Source organism: Panthera uncia, chromosome D2, assembly GCF_023721935.1.
Source record: "Panthera uncia isolate 11264 chromosome D2, Puncia_PCG_1.0, whole genome shotgun sequence".
Lineage (NCBI taxonomy): Eukaryota > Metazoa > Chordata > Mammalia > Carnivora > Felidae > Panthera > Panthera uncia.
The window spans coordinates 58,399,159-58,420,111 of NC_064818.1; the positions used below are offsets into that span (position 1 = coordinate 58,399,159).

Below are 20,953 nucleotides of genomic sequence, written 5' to 3' on the forward strand. Positions count from 1 at the left end.
GCTCACGGACGCGCTCCCGACCTCCCCCGACCCTTCCCCCGGCCCACGGTGCCCCGCCGGGTCCTAAAGCCCGCTGTGTGATAGGTACGTCCACGCCCGTTTCCTGAGCCTGGCTCAGACCATGGTTCCCAGCAATCATCACAAAGACTACAACTCCCGAAATGCACCGCGAGAAATAAATTAGCCAAAGAAACATCTATTGAGAGTCTACTGGATACAAGCTGCAATAGCAGATTTTCAAATATGGGAGAAATATACATACACACTTTTTAAATACAGCGGACTCTGAACTCGGCAATTCCATTTATAGGAATAAAGATATATGTTCCAAGATGTTTATGGCAAGTTTGTAAATGAAAAATTGGAAACAAATCCATTCAACAAACAGTATTGTGTGCCTAGTGTGTTCAAAGTAACATGTGTTAACTGGGCAAGTAACTCCTCTGAGTCTCAATTTTCTCTGTACAAAATGGAAAATTTAAAAAAAGATAGGCTGCTGGGGCACCTGGGTGACTCAGTGGGTTAAGCATCTGACTCTTCCTTTCAGCTCAGGTCATGATCTCAAGGTTCCCAGGATCAAGCCTTGCTTTGGGCTGCCTGCTGATAACACAGAACCTGCTTGGGATTCTCTCTCTCTCTCCCTCTTCCTCTGCCCCTCTCCTGCTTGTGCTCTCTCAAAAATAAGCATTTTAAATAAATAAATAAATAAATAAATAAATAATCAGACAGTGAGTTATCAAGGGCAGGCTTAGGAAGGCTCAAGTTGTAAATGCCCTGAAAATTCAGAGAAGGGAAAATTCCATGTCAATCTCTGGAGGCTTCGTGGGGGAAGGTGAAGATGGGGCCAAGTCTTAGAGGAGAGGGTATAAAGGTGAAGCAACATAACACACTGTCCATGCCTATGTCAAGGAAGTTAATTAAAAACAGATTCAGACAAGGGTTAAGTTTAGAAGGCCATAGACTGAGTAGGTAAGAGCACAACCTCTGGAATACTGTGAGAATGAATCCTAAAACTGCTACCTATTTGCTGTATGTCTTTGGACAATTACTTGAGCTCTTTAAACCTTAGTTACAGGGTGCCTGGCTGGCTCAGTCAGAAGAGCATGAGACTCCTGATCTTGGGTGGTGAGTTCAAACCCTACATTGAGTGTAGCAATTACTAAAAATAAATATACTTAAATAAATAAATAAACCTTGTTTCCTATCTGAAAAACAGGGATAGTAAAAGGCCTATGTCATATTGTTTTGATTATCCAGCCTTGAACCCTTCCTCTCATATTCTGAGGGCCTCTTCCTTTGGGTATATTCTTGGTAGAAAACCAGACCTTGAGCAGCCAAAGTAAGTGAGTTCATATGACCTGACTTTGACCACTAGGTGCAGCCTCCAAGGTTTTGACTCTTGGCCAAAAGATGCAAAAATGAAGGGATGGTCAAAATTTATTCATAACAAGTGTACCCTGGCCAGATGATTCCTGCTGAAAAACAGTCGTGCTTCCCATTTCTCGGCCTTCAAAGAGTATCTTGCTTCCTGCTCATTTTCCAAGCCTTCTCCTCCCTTATGTTCTAATAAATTTCACTTTTCTTAAGAGGGCCTATTTCTGTAACTATTCTGTAACTCTTAGCCAAAAGTTTCCTCAGTGATATCACACACACAGACATGTGGCCACTCAAGCTTATTCATTCCTTCACCAAACATCTATTGAAGTCTTTCTCTGTGCCAGGCTCACGTCTAAAAGTGAGGATACAAAGATGAAATAAATCCTGTGACAACTAGAAATAAATGGAGGAGGAAAATTGGGGAGGAAGGTGATGTTTAGGACATGTTGAGATTGAAATGTCCATGAGACATTCAACCAGAGATATTTAGTAGACATGTGGGTACCCTTTACTGGAGCTCAGCAGACATATCTACTGTAGATAAATATTTTTGAGCCATTAACTTAGTAGTAATTGTTCAAACCATGAGAAAGGAATGGGCTAAGAAGAGGACAACAAAAAGAAAGAATGAGAGAGAAAAAAGAGAGAGAGATCAGGCCCATAATAGAGTTTAAATACCAACATTTATTGATGAACCAAGTACTATCTAAAAAAGAGGAAAATAACAGGAGAAAGATGCCATGGAAATCACAGGAGGGACTATCAAGGAGGTTGTCAAGCTTCTTAGAAAAGGAAATGAAAATATCCTTGAAGATCTACTTCAGATAAGTAGTGGTTTGAGGAATGAATAGAAGGAGAGAGAGTGGAGGCAGCAAATGCTAGAGGATCTTTGCAAGAAACTTGATTGAAGGGAAAAGGAGAGGAAGCCACTGTGGTAGTGGTAGTGGGGAGATGAGGATGAAAGAGTGAGTTCTAAGGACAGACTGGAGAGTGTTTCTATGCTGAGACCAAGAGGACAGAATGAGGCTGATGCAAATTCTCACTGAAGTTGTTGGGGGAAGGAGGGAGAAGCAGACTCATGAGGAGGGACTGGACTTGGAGGGAGGGGGAATACCACATCATCTGAGAAGGCAGTCAGGGGTGGAAAGGACCCCTGCATATCAATGTGTAGGTGTTGCTAGAGAAATTACATACACTTGGTGCCTCTAAAGTATGTTTTGGGGCGTCTGGGTGGCTCGGTCAATTAAGCGTTCAACTTCAGCTCAGGTCATGATCTCATGACCTGGTTTGTGAGGTGGAGCCCCGCCTACGACTCTGTGCTGACAGCTCAGAGCCTGGAGCCTGCTTGGGATTCTGTGTCTCCCTCTCTCTCTGCCCCTCCCCTGCTCATGCTCGGTCTCTCTCTCAAAATTAAACATTAAAAAAAAAATTTTAAGTATACTTTAATTTTGATTTTTAGCAAATTCTTAGTTTGGGTGATAAATTGTTGATATAGTAAAGAGGTATGGTGCAAGGACTCAGGATTCAGATTGCTTGTGGTTGAAATCCCATTTTCCGTATCTGTGCTAGGGGCTTGTTGCTGGGTGGGGGTTGGTGGGGGAGTTACACAGCAAGTGCCATAGAAATATTAAACTGTTATTATTTTCCACTAGATTGTCAATTCCGTGAGGTTGGAGTTTTGTTTGGTTCAAGGCTATCTAGTCAGCTGGGCACTTAGTAGGTGCTCAATAAAAATTTCATGACTAACTGAATTAAGGAGTTGGGGTGAGAGAGAGGCTTGGGGGAGAAGAAAAGCCTTGGGAGTATGACATGTTCACTTCAGGGCTCGCTCAGACTGGGAGATTCCTGAGTAAGGCTCTTGGCTTCTTGGGGGCCTGGGGCATTGGGCCTACATCCCGACTCAACGAGCTTGCGTAGGGCTGACAAGGACGGACGCACTGAGACCCTTGGGTGCTCGGGAGCCTCATTTCCCACCCCCCCGCCCCCCTCCCGCGAGACTCCCGTGGCTCCTCCCCTGGCGGGCGGGGTCGCGCCGCCGGGGCGTGAACGGGGCGGAGCCATGAGTTAGCCTGGTGGGGCGGTGTGGAGCCGCCTCTCAGGCCTGGCGTCGGCCCACCTCATCGACGGGGGACGGAAGTCTCAGCCCGGCTCTGTCTCCCCCGGGAACCCGGACCGAGCGCCGAGCCTCGCCCCACGGGGCGGCCAGGCCCGGGCGTGCTCCGGCACAGGCGGCACCATGAAGCGTATGGGGACTCTGCGCCAGCTTTCGGATCTCAGCCACTTCAGCGGCGCGGCCCGGCTCCGGGAGTTGCTGGCCGCGGACCCAGCCGTAAAAGTCCGCTGCAGCCCAGACGGCCGCCACCTGCTGCTCCTCCGATCCCCGGGGGCGCCGTGCCCACAGCTGCTGGTGGCGGTGCGTGGCTCCGACGCGGAGCTGGAGCGTGCCTGGCCTGCTGGCCACCCCTCACCTCTAGACGCCTTCTTCCTGCCGTGGCCGGCGCGACCGGCGCTGGTCCTGGTGTGGGAGAGTGGCCTAGCCGAGGTGTGGGGCGCCGGGGTGGGGCCTGGCTGGCGGCTGCTGAGGAGTACCGAGCTGTGTCCAGCCGGTGGAGCCTGTGTGGTGGCCGTGGCGGTGCTCCGAGGCCGCCTGGTGTGGTGCGAGGAGCGTCAGGCTGGCGCGGAGGGCCAGCTGGGACCGCCTGCTGCTTTCAGCCATTGCGTGTGCTTCCGAACCCTGGAGCCCAACGGAGAGGGCGGCACCAACCTGGGCCGCACACATGTCTTGCTGCACCACTGCCCCTCTTTTGGGCTGCTGGCCTCCCGCAAGGACCTCTTCCTGGTGCCCACTGCCACCACCTGGCCTGGTGTGGGTCATATTCTGCTCACTTGGAGCCCAGGCAAGGGCAAGGTGATGGTGGTTGCCCCATATCTTGGCCTCTCCCACTGTAAGAGCCTGAATCCCGTACGAGGGGACACATGGGACTTCCGGACACTGCTCCGAGGCCTTCCTGGGCTGCTGTCCCCCATGAAGCCATTGACTGTACATACCTGGGCCCCAACTCCCCAGGGCCTGCTATTGCTTGACTTCAGGGGCACTGTGAGCCTGGTGCAGACCCATGGTGGTACCCGGACTGTAGGCACGCTGCAGGAGGCACCTGTAGGCCTGGCAGGGTCTGCAGCACTGGGAACATTTCATGGTACTCTGGCCTGTGTGCTGGGCTCCACTTTGGAGCTGCTGGACATGGGCAGCGGGCAGCTGCTGGAGAGAAAGGTCCTAAGTACAGACCGAGTACATTTATTGGCACCCCCAGCCCCTGGCATGGAGGATGAGGAAGAGTTGGAGACCCGAGGGGGTCTTCGTTTGCTTTCAGCCTTGGGTTTGTTTCGAGTAGGCTGGGAAGCCCCACAGGGCCTTGAAGTGCCTTCAGCTGAAGACCTGGTGTTTGAGGAGGCCTGCGAGTACTACCAGCGGCGGAGTCTACGGGGTGCCCAGCTTACCCCAGAGGAACTGAAACACAACAGCACATTCCGGGCGCCTCAGGCCCTGGCCTCCATTCTCCAGGGACATGTGTCCCCATCTACACTAGTGACCACACTGAGGGCTGAGCTTCGAGATTACCGGGCCTTAGATCAGCTCAAAGCCCACCTGGTGGCTGGGGATGATGAGGAGGCTGGCTGGACTGAGCTGGCAGAGCACGAAGTGGCACGTTTGCTGAGGACCGAGTTGATGGGAGACCAGCTGGTCCAGCTCAACACTGTTTTCCAAGCCCTTCCTACAGCAGCCTGGGGTGCAGTCCTCAGGGCCCTGCAGCTCCAGCCAGATGGGAATGGCAGGCTGAGGTCCCATGCTCCCCCTGATGTGTGGAAGAAGGTACTGGGGGGTACTTCAGCTGGAAAGGAACCCCCCAATGGGATACTGCCCCTCTTTGAACTCCTGTGCCAGTGCCTCTGCCGGCTGGAGCCTCGATGGCTGCCACCCTTTGTGGAGTTGGCACAGCAGCAGGGTGGGCCGGGCTGGGGGGCAGGGGGCCCAGGGTTGCCCCTGTATCGCCGAGCCCTGGCAGTACTGGGTGAGGAGGAGACCAGGTCTGAGGCACTGGAGTTGGAGCTGCTCTTGGGCAGTGGGCGGCCCAAAGCTGTCCTCCAAGCTGTGGGCCAGCTGGTGCAAAAGGAGCAGTGGCAGCGGGCCCTGGAGGCAGGCCTGGGCCTTGGCCCCTCCAGCCCCCTGCTTCGAAGCGAGATCTTCAAACTGCTGTTGGCCGAATTTGCCCGGCACCGCCGACTTGATGCTTATCTCCCCCACCTTCGCCGCCTATGCCCACCAGACCTAACTCCAGCTGAGCTCCTGCTTCTAATACGGACACACCTCCCAGATGAGTTGGAGCCCCCCACCCCATTCCCTAAGCCTGGAACAGAGCCCCCTCTCACTGTGGGGTTGCTCAGAGCCCTGCTGGAGCAGACTGGGGCTCAAGGACGGCCCTTGGGCCCGGTTCTAAGCCTGTATGAGGACATCCTATGCGACCCGGGCACTCCACCCCCCACCCCACCTCGGGGACCCATGACTACCCTCCAGACATCAGACCACCCAGTCTTGGAGGCCTGGGCACCATCTGGACAGGGCCTCTGTGTGACTGACACAGGCTAAAAATTATTTCTAGGACACCAGTCGGGAAGGTGCCTAGGAGTTGGCAGGGACCAGGGTGGGAGTTCTGCGTGCAATAATACTCTTCTCTTCTGGAACAATTAAAAAATATATACATAATATATATATGTATTAAATATTGTCTAAGCGTCTAAGACCCTTGGAATTTCCTAAGTGATAGGAGTCTTTTGTTATTCATTAGGAGCCTTTTTAGATCACACCTGCACATATGCTAATGAGGTAATTTAGGGTGGGGATACCCAACCTAAGGATGGGACTGGTCACCTGAAAGACCCAAGTGATGAGAGGGTTGGCACTTTCAGCCCCATCCCCAACATCCTGGGAGGGGAGTGGGGCTAGAGATTGAAATCCATAAAAATCCCAAATGAGGAAATTTGGTAAAGCACATTAAGGTGCTGGGAGGGTGACTTACTCAGAGAGGACTTGGGAGCTGCACACACACATACTCCCACCCTGTACTGTGCCCTATGCATCTCTTCCATCTGGCTATTCCTAAATTATATCCTTTGCGTTTTGGGGGGGGTTATTCTTTTTTTTTTTTTATGTTTATTTATTTTTGAGAGGCAGAGACAGAGCATGAGTGGGGGAGGGGCAGAGACAAAGGGAGACACAGAATCCAAAGCAGGCTCCAGGCTCTGAGCTGTTAGCACAGAGCCGGACATGGGGCTTGAACCCACGAAACGTGAGATCGTGACCTGAGCCAAAGTCAGATGCTTAACCAACTCAGCCATCCAGGCACCCCTGAGTTGTATCCTTTGTAATAAACTAGTAAACGTAATTAAAGTATTGCCCTGAATTCTGTGAGCCATTCTAGCAAATTGTCAAACCAATTTATAGCATGGAAAGTACCAGTGACTTGCAACTGGCATTTGAAGTGGGGGCAGTCTTATGGGACTAAGCCCTTAATCTGTGGGTTCTGTGCTAACTCCAGGTAGTTAGTGTCAGAATTGAATTGACATGTAGGACACCCAATTGGAGTCCACAGAGAATTTGTTGTTGGTGTTGGAAAACACTCTAGAAATATACACACGGTTGGTATGTTTTTGAATAACTGAGGGCTGTGGGTAATGGAGGGAGTGGTTGAATTTGAATTTGTTGGCTAAACTGGTCACTTCCATTAATGGAAGTAATTGACATTTATGAGTACTTAATATATGCCAGGCACTCTATTGGTCTTTAAAAAGTCCCTCATTTGGGGCATCTGGGTGGCTCAGTCAGTTGAGCATCTGACTCTTGATTTTAGTACAGGTCATAGTCTCACAATTCCTGATATCGAGCCCCAGGTCAGGCTCTGCACTGACAGCATGAAGCCTGCTTGGGATTCTCTCTCTCCCTCCCTCTGCCCCTCCCCTGCTCACTTTCTCTCTCCCTCTTTCACTCTCTCTCTCAACATAAATAAACATTTTAAAAGTCCCTCATTTAATGCTTCTAATAACCTCATCAGAAAAGTACTAATAGTAACCCCATTTTACAAGTAAAGAAATAAAGGTTTAGAAAGATTACTTGACCAAGGTCAGTCAACTAGAAAGCAGCAACTCTAAGACTTGAATCACCTCACCATACAATCCAGTAGCTGCTACCTGCTTGGGCTTGAATGCACTTCTCATTTTTGGCTCAATGCTAGCTCTCTCACCTGTTGTGAGGACGGGGATCTGCAGAACTGTGCCCTTTCTTTCCCCAAGATTTCTGAAACCAAGTAGGAACTGTGATGGGCTCTGGGCCCATGCCTGTCTCCCCCAGGATTCCTGGAGCAGCCCCTGGTTGGGAGGAAGATTTGCCACAGACAACAGAGTTACCTGCAGAGCCCTTTGGCCTAGTAACAAGAGGCATTGAAGTGGGGTTGCTTGGAGGGCCCCACATTGCTGCTGACTCCCTAAGCAGAGAAACAAGAGCATCTCCAGCACAGATATCTGTTATCTGGATTTAGTCAGTAAGACCACCTCCCTAGAGGTCTTTGCCCCAACCCCACTTGAACCCAAGTGACCCCTCAGCCTGGTTCTGGGCTTAGGGTAGGCCCCTGGGTGCTGAGTGCTTACTCACCATCATTCCTGGGCCCCCAGCCATCCCTTGTCCAAGGCTTGGGACCAAGGTAAGGACTGCCATCAGCTTTGTCCTCAGCTGAGACCTACAGCTTAGATTCTGCTCTTAGGCTCATATGGGATTAAGGACGGTTCCCCAGTCTCTCTGGGAAGGGGTCAGCCCCTCAAGCTTATCCAGGGCTACTGATATTCTTCAGCTTCATGGAGGTCCTGAGGTGACGCATCTGCATGGCCAAGTCCTGAGATGGCTCCTCAGCCTCATTAAAGCCTAGGAATAATACCTTTGCCTCATCCAAGGACTTGGATGGCCTTTGTCCTAACCCTCAAGCAAGGTTGTCTACCAACATCAGGACTCAAGCTACCGGCCCTTAAGCCACTGCTCTTCCCAGAGGCCCAGAACTGGGGACTGGTCATCCTTGGCCTCTACTTCAGCCCCTTCCTGCTTGGGAGGGGCTCCTCCTCCTTTTCTACATTTTGAAGCTGGACCCATTCTGGATCCCCAGAGAGAAGCTGGAAATGGACAAAAGCGGGAATCTGTTTTGTATTCACAATCCTGCTGACTCATGGTTGTTTCTTCTCAGCTTAAGATTTGGCTTGGGTATCCATGCTCAGAGGAGAAGGAATTATACTTAGTAGGCCCCTGGGGGTATGGACAGAAAAAGGGGACCAGGTTTTTCATTGGAGTTGTATGACTCAAGGAAGTTCCTCAGGGCCGCCCACAAGAAGAGCCTTCAGGTAGGGAACTACCCAGCTTGGAAACTCCTAGGGGAAAAGTAGGCTTAGATGGAAAATTTCACCTGCTCTTACAGACTGGGCACTTATTTGCCTTTGTTTATGCCCTACCTCCAGTGTAGGAGGGGCAAGTGATCCCAAACCATGTGTCAGGACTTTGGAGAATAGCTTAGGGATGTAGATATCATCGTGTGGGTTCTGGTGGAGTGTGTGAGAAGGTCATCAGAGAGACAACCCAGTGTGGTCTTCCTGAGTAAGAGGACTCTGAATAGGTACATGGAGATCCCAAGTCTGAGGTCTTTGGTGGGTAGGGAGTGTTCTAGGGCCAGAGATAGAGAAGATCCCTGAACAGGATGTTGGGACCTGGGGAAATGGGAGATCTAAGAGTGAAGTCTTTGATCTTGGGCATCTAGGTAAAGAGGGTAGTTCTAGGGCTAAAGGTTTTGAGCAGTGGACAAGGTCCTAGGTCCATAGCCCCTAGACAGGAGGAGGCAGGAGGGCCTGAGGTCGCTGAGTAGGTGAGGGAGAGGACCCTAAACCAAGGGTAGGAGCATTTCCACAGGGATGCCTCACCTTTGGAGATCTCTGACATTCACTTGGCAGTAGCCCCTAGAAAGATTGAAGGTGAAGGTAAAGGTAGGCAAGACCAGAATGCAGTCTGGGCAAAGGAAAGAAAGCAAAGCCTCAGGTTCCTCTATCTGTTTATGTATGGGGACCAATCCCTTGTTCATCTCCCTACTGCCTACCCATATTCCCAGCCCCAGCCCCATACCTCCCCTCCCTCACCAGGGGATCCACTGTTTGAACACAGACTACAGGTTCTATGCCACCAATGACGGACCACAGGACTAGAGCGACCGTCGTCTTCTCCAGCCCACAAAAGCGAAAGACCAGAGCCCCACCCCTCCTTCTCCATGTGACCTGTAGGAAATTGGATCTCATGTCTAGGGTGAGCCAGTGTCCAAACCACTCCAGCTTTCCTCCCATATACTAGTCTAGCCCTAGGCCTGGTCCTGGCCACCTGTCACTGAGACTATTAACAGTGGGTTCCAGGGGCACTTGGGTGGCTCACTTGGTTAGGCGTCCAACTCTTCGTTTCAGCTTAGGTCACAATCTTACTATTGGTGAGTTTGAGCCCTGAGTTGTTGGGCTCTGCACTGACAGCGTGGAGCTTGCTTGGGATTCTACCTTTCCCTCTCTCTCCGACTCTCTCTCTCTCTCTCTCTCTCTCAAAATAAATAAATAAACTTAAAATTAAAAAAAAAAAAAAACACAGTGGGTTTCAAGGTGGTGTCCCTGTCTCCTCAAATCTAACCTTGCTTGTCCAGAGTACTATAACAAGCAAATCTAATCAAGCTCAATATTCGATGTAAAGGCCAAACACATCTCTTTCTTCACAACTGGCCCTGCCTCTCCTTCCAGCCTTCTCTCCAGTCATTTCCTCCTCCCACTCTCTGAAGAATATATTATGCTTTGAACTATTTGTAGTTCCTTGAACTCACCAAATTCCCCTTCACTCTGTCTCGTGCTTACCAAGTTTTCACTCTCTTCTCTGCCTCGCCTAAACCCTTTAACATATGCTTCGAATGTCACCCCATCTCCTAAGACTTCTCTACTTACCCCTGATAGATTTAGTTGCACCTTCTCCTGTTCCCCCACAGTTCTTGGTACATACTTCTAAAACAGCATTTATCAAACTATCTTGTGATTTCCTAGTTATTTGTCTCCCTGATTAGTATATAAGTTCCTAGAAGGCCAAGACCATGGTTATTTGTATTTTTGTATCCTCAGCATGCATCACAGTACCAGGGGCATAGTAACTTTGATCATAGATGCAGGAACTGACTGGTCCCTATGGCCCAGGGTGAGAAGGGATTAGTTTATAGGCTTTAGGGATTCTCTGACTTTCTTCCCTTCTTCCCATAGGCCAGACTCACTGTTTGGTTGACCCAGACCTGAAATTGATGGAAATAGGTCAGCTGGATCTGAAGGAAGAATAAGACTACCTGGGGCAATAGGGCCGTGTGGGGTGGGGGTGGGGAGAGTCACTGAACCAGGCCTATCTTGGGAGTTGGGGTGAAGGTGGAAGGAATGGATGTCACTGTACTACCCAGGGCCCCCTGATCCCTAAACCAAGAAAGGAAGGTAGTGGGAAAGCCTGGGTCAGTGAGGTTTTCAGGGAGGGATGGGTGGCAGGGACTAGTGGGGGTTGTAGGGTGAGGTAAAACAAACAAACAAACAAAAAAAAAACCTGAGGATTAATTCCCACATTGAACATGGCCATCAGGGAACTTGTCCTTAGGAAATGTGCAGATGTACCAGAATTTGGTTCACAATTCTCTGCGTGGTCAGAAAAAGAGAGGGAGTCAGAGAATGAGAAGGGGGCAGCTCTGGACCCCCAGGTCCATAGGGAGCCCCCCCCCCCCCCCCCCCCCCCCCCGCCCCTCAAGCTGGAATGCCTGGCAGCTTTACTGCTCTGGAAAAAAGGGAAGAAAAGTCCTGAGTGGCCCCCTTATGCCTCTAGTCAAGTGTCTTCTTAGGCACAGGCTCCCCCTGGTGGTTACTCTTATCATCGCCATCTCCTCCTCATTACCTTCAAACATGCACACGCTTGCCCATTTATTGACTAAGGACTAAGGAAGCCTCTGGAGGTGGTAAATTAAGAAGGAGAAGGACGAGAAGATCAGGGTAGAATTCAGGGAGCAAAATCATGGAAGGAGAAAGGACTACCTTGGACTTGTAATAGGATAGTATCATTCAGAAGAGGTCCTGAGTTGCCAGAATGCTTCCTCTCTAGGACTGGAACACTGCCAGCCTGACCTGGATAATTTAGTCCAACTGGGGAGGAAGTTGAAGACACAGCAGAGTTTCCTGGGAAAGCACAGAAAGGTTATATTTTATATGAATTTGAAATATAGGAATAACATGTCAGGCCTTATTCAAAATCAATAGTTTTACTTTATGCACAAAATGTGAAATGGAGGTGAATCTCCCCAAATAAAAACTTTTTCAAGAATCACAATTTCATAGCTAATAGATGGTGTGAATTGCATACTGTGCTTACTTACACTGTTACCCGCATGGGTCCCCATTTCTGTCAGTAACAAAAATTCAGGTGGGGAAGGTGGTTGAATCAGGCCGTGAGATCATGGCTGAGTGGCCAGAGTCACTCACAAGTTGTAGGTAGAAGTCTTGGAACAGCTTTTCCTCTAATTGCCAGAGGGAAGGCCTGGGTCTGGCTCTGAAGTCTCTGCTTTGGAGCAAGAACAAAGATAAGGAGAGACAGTCAGAGAGATGAGCAAGAGGGTGGGACTGGAGGATGGGATTGGACCAGGAGACAGACAGATGTGAATGGGGAGAGAGGCCTGGGAGAGGCAGGGAAACGCACTTACTCTGGGGAGCAGAGGAAGCTCTCAGTGTGAATGGTGTGAGGATTGAGGAAGGGGCAGTTAGGGGCGTCTCTTGGAGCCTCTTGCCAGAATTATAACCAAAGTGTAGGGCCAGCAAGACAGCTGGTCTAGGTCTGATCTCTGAGTTTTCCATTATCTGGTAAATAAAGGAAAAAGGGAGGAGCTGGGATGATCCAGGGAAGGGGAATGAGAGGGTGACCTTCTCCAATGAGGATGGCCCACCTCATCCTGCTCCCCACCCCCCAACTCAGCTGAAGGTTCTGGAGGAGCAGACTGCCCAGGGCTTTCATAAGTCTCAGGTCTTCAGGCTTCAGCAACCTGATTCCAAAGTGACATGAAGTGATCCCAAAGTCTCTATTATCTTTGGTTTGTAGTGAGGAAAAATGGGGAGAAGTGGACATTGCTTCCAGAAACAGCCCTATGCTGGCTCCGGGAGCAGCCTGGAGCCTTGAAATGAAAGGACAGGGTTTCCCCAGCAGAGGTGGACAGAGCCTTGATGCTGGGATTGGAAGGCTACAGTGGGGGGAAAGGAATGAAAGGCTGAGAGGAGTTAGAGGGGCAGACAGGATCCAGAGCCAGGTCAGTGTGCCGGCCTTGGCCCAGGACACTGACCTGGATGTAACTGAAATCATTGTCCAAAGGGGACCATTGTCCAAATCAAGTGACCACTCATCACTACCTAGATTCGCTCACTGTTCTCATGACCCCTTTAGGGATAGTGGAGGGTTAGTGTGGGATACAAAATTTATGAGGAGGGGCGCCTGGGTGGCTCAGTCGGTTGAGCGGCCGACTTCGGCTCAGGTCACGATCTCGCGGTCCGTGAGTTCGAGCCCCGCGTCGGGCTCTGTGCTGAGAGCTCAGAGCCTGGAGCCTGTTTCAGATTCTGTGTCTCCCTCTCTCTGACCCTCCCCCATTCATGCTCTGTTTCTCTCTGTCTCAAAAATAAATAAAACTTAAAAAAAATTAACAATAAAAGTTTTAAAAAAAAATTTATGAGGAGCTTAGCAGAGGGAGAAAGGATACATCAGTGACCCACTTTCCCCATCTATTATACTGATCAGGCCCTAGAGAGTTCCCCGGCAAGTAGGTCTCCCATGTAAATGTTGGGAAAGGGAAGGACATAAGGTGGCCTTTACAGGGTATAAGGGAAGGGCTGCTTCAGGAGAGGAGATGGAATGGCTCCAAAGTAGAAAGTTTGGAAGTGTATGGCCAAAAGGGATCAAACTAGAGGACACTCAGACAGCGTGGCAAACATGGGTTGGATTTCCTAGAATTTTGTGGCTTCTCCAATAAAAGTTTTTCCTTGCAGAATGCAGCACCTTCTCAGGTGACCCTAGATATTTCTGAGACCTTGAGGGGTTGTATGTTTTGTTTTAATGACAAGTTTAACTGAAGGTAGGAGTAGGCTCTTGATTCCATATTTGTTGTTCCTGTTAGTCTTGTCCATCATCCGCTTAATTATCAGCAGTCAGACCCTTAACTCAAACAGGGTTCCTGTGCTCGGCATGAGCGAAAGCCAGGAAGAGAATCTGTGGTCAATCCATTTCTTCTCCTGTGAACAGTATTTTGGAAGCAGAGCTCAAGGGGTCATGTGGGTGGGGACAGCCAAAGAGCCATCAAGATAGCAAAAGGAGAGCAACTCTCAGTCCTAAGTCTGCTCTGTCCTTCCCAGCTCTGTCCCCCAGCTTCTATTCTCCATCACCACCCTGTCAAGCCCTGGCCACCCCTTTCCGTTCCTCACCTATCTCACATCATTCCTCAGTCTCTCAAAGTCATGGATTTTAAGCTTGTGTATACTGATGGTCAAACCCACTGATTCCACCAGCGCCCTGAAATTCTTCAAAATTGAATGCAGTAAATCCTCTGTATAATAAACTGTTGATGTCCCAATATCCTCCAGCTGGGTATTCACAAATGGGGTGGTGGTACAACAGTAGGATCTGGAGCCGGGGGGGGGGGGGGGGGTAGCCCATTCCACATCTGCCACAATGTCTGTGCCTCCTTGTCCACTATTTCTGGGATGCTACAGAGAAACTGTGGGTCCCCTAATGGTATTCCAAGTTTCTCTGATTCCAAATCCACGTGACTAATTCTAGGAAAGGGGGAATTAGGAGTTGACCCTACTAGGACCTCCTCAGAATGAGATCCCTTGTGCTTAGTGGCTCTTTTAAAAATCTTTCCCTAAGGGGGCTGTTCCTGCATGAGACTGAGGAAACAGAGGTGAGAATAACAATTGGGAGATGCTCAGTTTCAGCCATTTCAGAGATAAGGAGAAAACTGAGTGGTCGCCCTGGTCGATATCTTCAAGCCGACCTAAGAGGAGAGGAGACAGAGCCAGGCTGCTGGCTGCCCTTTCATTCTGTGGACCAGGGCTAGAGAAGTTCTCCAGGTTTCTGAAAGTTTCAAACCTTCCCCAGACTGGTAACTTGGTAGCATTGGGTCTCTTCCCCCACAGGATCAACCATACAACATTTAGAAGGAAGATGCCATGCAATTGTCTTTAGAGAGATGTTAACAGGGGAAGCAATGAGTGTGGTGCCCCACTCAGCATCCGCTCTAGAGGCGTGAGACGCCTGGAGAATGGGTATACAGTCGGCAGGCTGAGGCTCTTCCAGCCTGTAGGAGGGAAGAAAGTGGGCATGAAGGATGAACAAGCCTTGCATGGCTCTTGGTTCAGGAAGAGAATCCTGAGAGAGAGAGAGACAGAGAGAGAGAGAGAGAGAGGAGAGAGAGAGAGAGAGAGAGAGAGAGAGAGAGAGAGAGAGAGAATGAATCTGAATTGTTAGGCCCTTGCAAGAAAAGAAAATGCAGAGCTTAGAGAGCTAGCTTAGGATTCAAAAAAGGATCCTTCTGGGGGATTCACCCTGATGGCTTCCCTAGCATAGTGAAACACCTCTCAGTCCCACTTTATGATCATATGGGGGTTCATTTTCAAAAAAGTGTTTAACAATGATATTAGTTCATTAACATCTGGGAGCTAGCAGAAGACAAACGGGAGTGGGCAAAACTGGAACCAGGCACCCTGCTTGCCTCACTAGCCTTTGAGGCAGAAACTCCTCTGCCCTCCCCGCTCCAAATCCTGACATGAACTGGACACAATGCATTCATTCTGTTCTATAGAGAACAGCGGTCTGGATTCCGCTGATGCTGACCCTTCCCTGCCCACCAGCATTTGTACACCTGTTTCAATTTAAAGGCTCTGTGGGGACCAGGCTGGGAATTAAAGGTCTTTACCATCATAAAGGAGCTTCTTAAAGTAGAGACAGATTTCTCCTTTCAGAGAAATTAAATTGGAGGCACTTGCATTGTGTCGAACCCTGGTCCCCAAAAGATACATCTATTGAGAACCTCAGAATGTGATCTTATTTGGAATAAGTGTCCTTGCAGATGTAATTAAGGTAAGGATCTCAAAAGGAGATCATCCTAGGCCAGGATAGGCCCTAAATCCAAGGGGAAGTAGGCTCCTAAGACAGAAAAGGAGAAACCACAGAGATAGAGAAGGAGAAGCCTATGTAAAGACAAATGCGGAGATCAGAGTAATAGGTCTACAAGCCAAAGGACACCAAGGATTGTTCCCAGCCACCAGAAACTAGGAAAGAGGCATAGGATAGATTCTCCCTTAGAGCCTCCAGAACAAACCAACCCTGTGGACACCTTGATTTTGAACTTCTGGCCTCTAGAACTGTGAGAGAATAAATTCCTGTTGTTTTAAGCAACAAAGTTTACAGTTAATTTGTTACAGCAACTCTAGAAAGTTAATATACATCCAAAGGATGAGATCAGGTCTCTCTAAGGATGAGGTGTATAATTTGGGTGGAGGCTATCCTTTTTGTGTCAGTCATGACAGCAAGAAAGGGAGATAATTGCAGGAGACTCCTCACCAGGCTAAGGCTGAGGTCAAGCCTTAGGCCATGAACTTGACTTGCTGGCAGAGCTGCTCCCTGCACTTGCCCAAGGTGGTCTAATGCTGCTGCCCAGGATCTGAACTCTTAGTCCAACTGGTCCCTCTTCTTAGGAAGCTAAGAGACAAGGTCCCCATTGCTCTGCAGAACCTTCTTTGAAACTTTGGTTGCTAGGAGAGGAGCCAGGAACAACAAAGAGGACCCAGGCCTTGGTGTTGACCGTGGGAAAAGGACCTGGCTTTGACCTCCGCCCAGGAAGGTACTGCTCTGCCAGGCCAAGCTGAGGCCACAATCCTGGGGACTCCTTGGATAACTTCCACCCTTCCCAGTGCGCAAACACACACACACACACACAATGGGAGAGCATTTTACATGTCAAAGGACCTCCCTATCAGTCACTTCATCTCATGTCCCTAACATCTAAAGCCCACAGGACAGGGGTTATGGTGCCCACATTACAGATGAGAAAACTAAGCTGCAAACTGACAAGCTGGATCCCTGGATAATAAGCAAGAGCCAGGACTATAAAGGAGACGGGTCTGCAGGCTTTAGGCCAGTGCCCTTCCTCTTCCCCCAGGGATGTGGGTAATTCAGCTCCAGGATAGGATCCCCCAGCCATGAGTGGAATGCCCTAGAATTTTAACTTTGGACTTGGGGAAGAAGTCCCTAAGGTGTATGAACAAAAGACTAAGAGCATTGAGATATGTAAACCAAAACAGGTACATGTAAAATTACATCCCTCCATTTTAATTAGACCTGACCTTCAAGAGAGCCTGCCTGCCCACTCAGATTTGTGGCATTCCTCTACCCTTTCATGCACTCTGAACTGTTTGAAGTGTACCTGGAGATTCCCTGGAGTCTCCTTGTGGAGACTCACAGGGATTTAATCCTGCCTTCACCACCTATTGCCTGTGTGTGTAACCCTAAATAACTTTTATAACCTCTCTGAGCCTAAACTTCCTCAGTCACAAAATAGGAAAAGTAATGGTATCTGCCTTATAGGATAGTTTTGAGGATTAAAAGAGAGAATGAATATGGCAAAAACTACTGTAAATTGTAAATTCTATACATAGCACTTGGAAGGTACTCATAGTTAGGAAACTCAGGGATCTCTAAGGTCAGTTTCTCTAACTCTGTTTTACACAGAAGGAAACTGAGGCTTGGAGGTTAAGTGACTGAGAAAAGTTCACAAAGTACGGCAGAATTGTATCATACAAAGGGGTTAGGTTCTAAAGTCAATGTATTGGTCAAAAATTGAATATAGTTAAAACATGAACATTCCTTAAATCATCCATAAAGTAAAGCCAACCTCTCAATAAGTCCCCCTCAGCTAGTTTGGAACCAATTGCTGTTTCAAAGCTTAAGCACCAGATTTGGAATTTGGCTTGCTTTTAGGGTCCATATTGTGTGGAAAATGCTTGAATCAATGAACTCACACTTAGTATGATGCCATCTTCCTTCTCGCCCGGCCAGTTATTTAAAATGGAATGGCTCATGGGGTGCCTGGGTGGCTCAGTTGGTTGAGCATCCAACTTCAGTTCAGGTCATGATCTCACAGTTCATGAGTTCGTGAGTGTGAGCCCCTCATTGGGCTCACTGCTGTGAGGGCAGCACCCACTTTGGATCCTCTGTCCCCTGTCTCTCTGCCCCTCCCCCACTTACGGGTTCTTTCAAAAATAAATGAAAACATTTTTAATTAATTAATTTAAAATAAAATGGAATGGCTCTCTGCTCAGTGCACATAGCTGTACTGGCCCTCAGTTAAAGCCCATGATGCAGCTCCATTGTGGTTAAAGCAAGATTCAAACCTAATAGCTATGCCTCCCTCCCAAGCATTTGTTCTTCCAGCTAGGGTGTCCTGACTGTCACCAGCGTGGGCCTTCTTTTTCCTGAGTCTGCTTTGGGTCGCTCACCCACTCACAGCCACTCCCCAAACCCATCCCTCTCATTTTCAATCAGCTCAAACAAGGATTCCAGCACCAGCTTTTGATGCTCTGATAATCTAATATATAAAAAGAAATACATAGTTGGTCTTTGTCCCCATTTCTGGCACAGAGCTCCTAAAACTCTTGGAATTTCCTAAGTGATAAAGAGCAGTAAATGTGTCTTGAGATTCATAACAAACCTCTTTCAACTACACCTGAGTTTATGTTAATGCGGTGACTTCTGGAAAGTACCTAAGGCTGAGGGCTGGTTGCCAGGGGAACCAGCCAAGTGACTGGAGGTTGGCACTTTCGGTCCCCCCCCCCACCTCCCCCCCCCACCACCACTAGGGGAGGATGAGGAACTGGAGGTTGAATCAGTCACTCATGGCCAATGATTTAATCAATCACACCTCAGTAATGAAGCCTCCATTACTTTTAGTTTGGTGAACTGGAATGCATCTTTGTGCCAGGAAGGTGATGTACTCCAAACTCCACAGGGACAGAGTTCTTGTGTTCCAGACTATTCTGGACTTTGCCCTATGTATCTCTTTATCTGGCTGTTCATTCATATCCTTTAATATCCTTTGCAATAAACTGGTAATCTAGTAAGTAAACTGGTTTCCTGTGTGCCACTCTAGCAAATTAGTCAAACTGGAGAGAGGATCATGGGAATATCCAATTTATATTTAGTCTTCTAGGTATTAAAAAAAAAAAAAAAAAAAAAAAAGGATGGGAGGGCCTGGCTGGCTCAGTCCACAGAGCATACAACTCTTGATCTCAGGGTTATGAGTTCAAGTCCCATGCTGGGTAAAGAGCTTATTTTAAGATAAAATAAAATACATTAAGTATAGCCAGTCCATCAGAAGCACAGGTTAACAACCTAGACTTTTGCCTGGTGTCTGAAGTGGGGGGGGGGGGGCAGTCTTGTGGGACCAAACCCTTAATCTGTGGGATCTGATACTATCTTCAGTGAGATGGCATCAGAATTGAGTTGAACTGTAGGACACCCAGCTGGTGTCATAGAATTGCTTGGTGGGGTTGAAAAACAAACAAAACAAAACAAAACAAAACAAAACAAAATAAAACAAAAAAACACTTAATGAAGATGACCATGGAGGGCAATCTAATGTTGATCCCCCAGCAAGGACCTGAAGTCTCGGGGCGACAGGATGATAGCACACCACTAGAACTCCTCAACCCTCCTAGTTCCACTGCAGGCTGCCTCCACTTTGCCTAGTAGGTTGGATTGGACTTTTCTGATGAGATCCCATCCATAGAAAGTGTTTATATCCATGTCCTAGGAGGTAAAAGGAATAAGATCAGGATACCAAGAATAAGGAGAAGTTTGAGGGAAAGCGTTTCCCTGACCAAAAATGATCCCTAGGGAAAAGGGACAGAGAAATGAGATTGGATGGGCTGGGGTCTTACATCTGTGACTGTGATGCCTGGAATCTGAGTGTGATGAGGCTCTCCAGGAGGCTGGGATTCTGGAATGGGGATGGGATCTGAGTCTGGGACACCAAGGGAAACTCCCAAGGGTGGAGGGAGAGGGAGAGTTGAGTCTGGAGGATGGACTTGGGGAGGAAGGAAGGTTTTACATGTTGTTTCTGAAGGAGTAGCCACCGTAGGAAATGACCTCATGCAGCTGCCTATTGCTTATGAAGCTGCAGATGTTCTAGCCCCTGGGGAGATAAGGCAGGAGGACAAGGGGAAAAGAACTCAAGGCCAGGTCATAATGCAGAGAGGTTCAGAGAATCAGGAGAGGAGAATGGGGTAGAAGATAGGTGGAGGTGAGGGAGTTAGGAGGGGAAGGGAGGAGATGGGGAGTCAGGGATGAAGGAAAATGGAAAAGGGTCACAGGCAAATGAGAAGAACCAGGGTATGGGCAGGAGTTGGGTTTGGGGAGCTCTGGGTAATGAAAGTGGGTGGTTCTTGGAGGAATGAGGCCCAGATAGTCAAAGTGAGGAGCAAATTGCACAAGGTATGGCAGAGTCACGGGTTAGGATGGGATCTCTCTGAGGAGACCAGAGGTGGCTTCTGGCCTCAGGAACCAGCTTTTGGATAGGAGAGGTGGACACTGGGTAAGGGAAGGGCAACAAGCAAAAGGAGTATGGTCATGGCCACCAGGAAGCAGGCAGGCAGGTGGTGCTGGGAACTGGACTGATAGAACAAACAGCCCTGCAGAACTCACAGAGCAGCCAGACAAGCTGAAATCAGATAGGAAGAGCACCAGACTGGAGATGAAGGCAAATGCCAGGCCCAGTTATGTAGCCAGCCTCAGATTTCAAGACCTGGGAGAAAGATAGGAGGGAATGTGGTCTGAGCCTTCAGCCAGACATCTGGGTAGCTCCTCATAGTCCTACGTCCTGTGTGTGCAGGGCAGGGAAGGGCGGTGGCAGGGGAGGCCTCTGGAGGCCAGAGCTCCCTTTATCTTCCTGTAGATGTCCCACTGGCTGTCCTTGTTTTTTATGCTGTCAGCAAGTTTAGGTCTAGGTGGGGGAGGAGGCAGAGTGATGAGGCAGAATGGACCCAATTAGCCAGCACCTGTTGAGGAAAGAGGGGACAGTCTGCCCAGTGCTCCTTCCTTACACCATCCAGAAAGCATCCTAATGCCCTGACATGGGATAGTGGGGTGTTCCAGAACCCTGCTGCTTTGTTGCTAGACTATCCAATGTAATTCACAATTTCCTAGTTCCCAACTCTACTATCCTCTACTCCAGTCCTCCCACATGTCCCATTTCAGGGTCCCATCCATTCCCACTTCTGTGGGCCTCGAAGCATCCTCTAGGGCAACCTCCTGGCAATGAGCTAGCTGGGAGAGGGAAAGTGGAGGGACTATGTCTGATCTGACGGGTGATGGGGACAGAGAAGTCCTAGCCACTACCCACCCTCCCCACCCCCAATC

At 49.0% G+C, this 20,953-nt stretch overlaps 1 protein-coding gene and 1 long non-coding RNA gene across 2 annotated transcripts; one reads left to right on the forward strand and one right to left on the reverse strand.

The window, feature by feature from the left end:
* Positions 1 to 3,441: 3,441 nt before the first annotated feature.
* HPS6 (HPS6 biogenesis of lysosomal organelles complex 2 subunit 3) lies at positions 3,442 to 6,165 on the forward strand. The gene has a single exon (XM_049645594.1). The coding sequence runs from the start codon at positions 3,614 to 3,616 to the stop codon at positions 6,020 to 6,022; it is 2,409 nt and encodes an 802-aa protein (XP_049501551.1). The 5' UTR covers positions 3,442 to 3,613; the 3' UTR covers positions 6,023 to 6,165.
* Positions 6,166 to 11,292: 5,127 nt separating this feature from the next.
* On the reverse strand, positions 11,293 to 16,776 carry LOC125932903 (uncharacterized). Its single transcript, XR_007460786.1, has 4 exons — positions 16,103 to 16,776; positions 12,204 to 12,357; positions 11,880 to 12,064; positions 11,293 to 11,682 (listed from the first exon to the last, which is right to left on the reverse strand). It is a non-coding gene; the product is annotated as an uncharacterized LOC125932903 (long non-coding RNA).
* Positions 16,777 to 20,953: the final 4,177 nt, after the last annotated feature.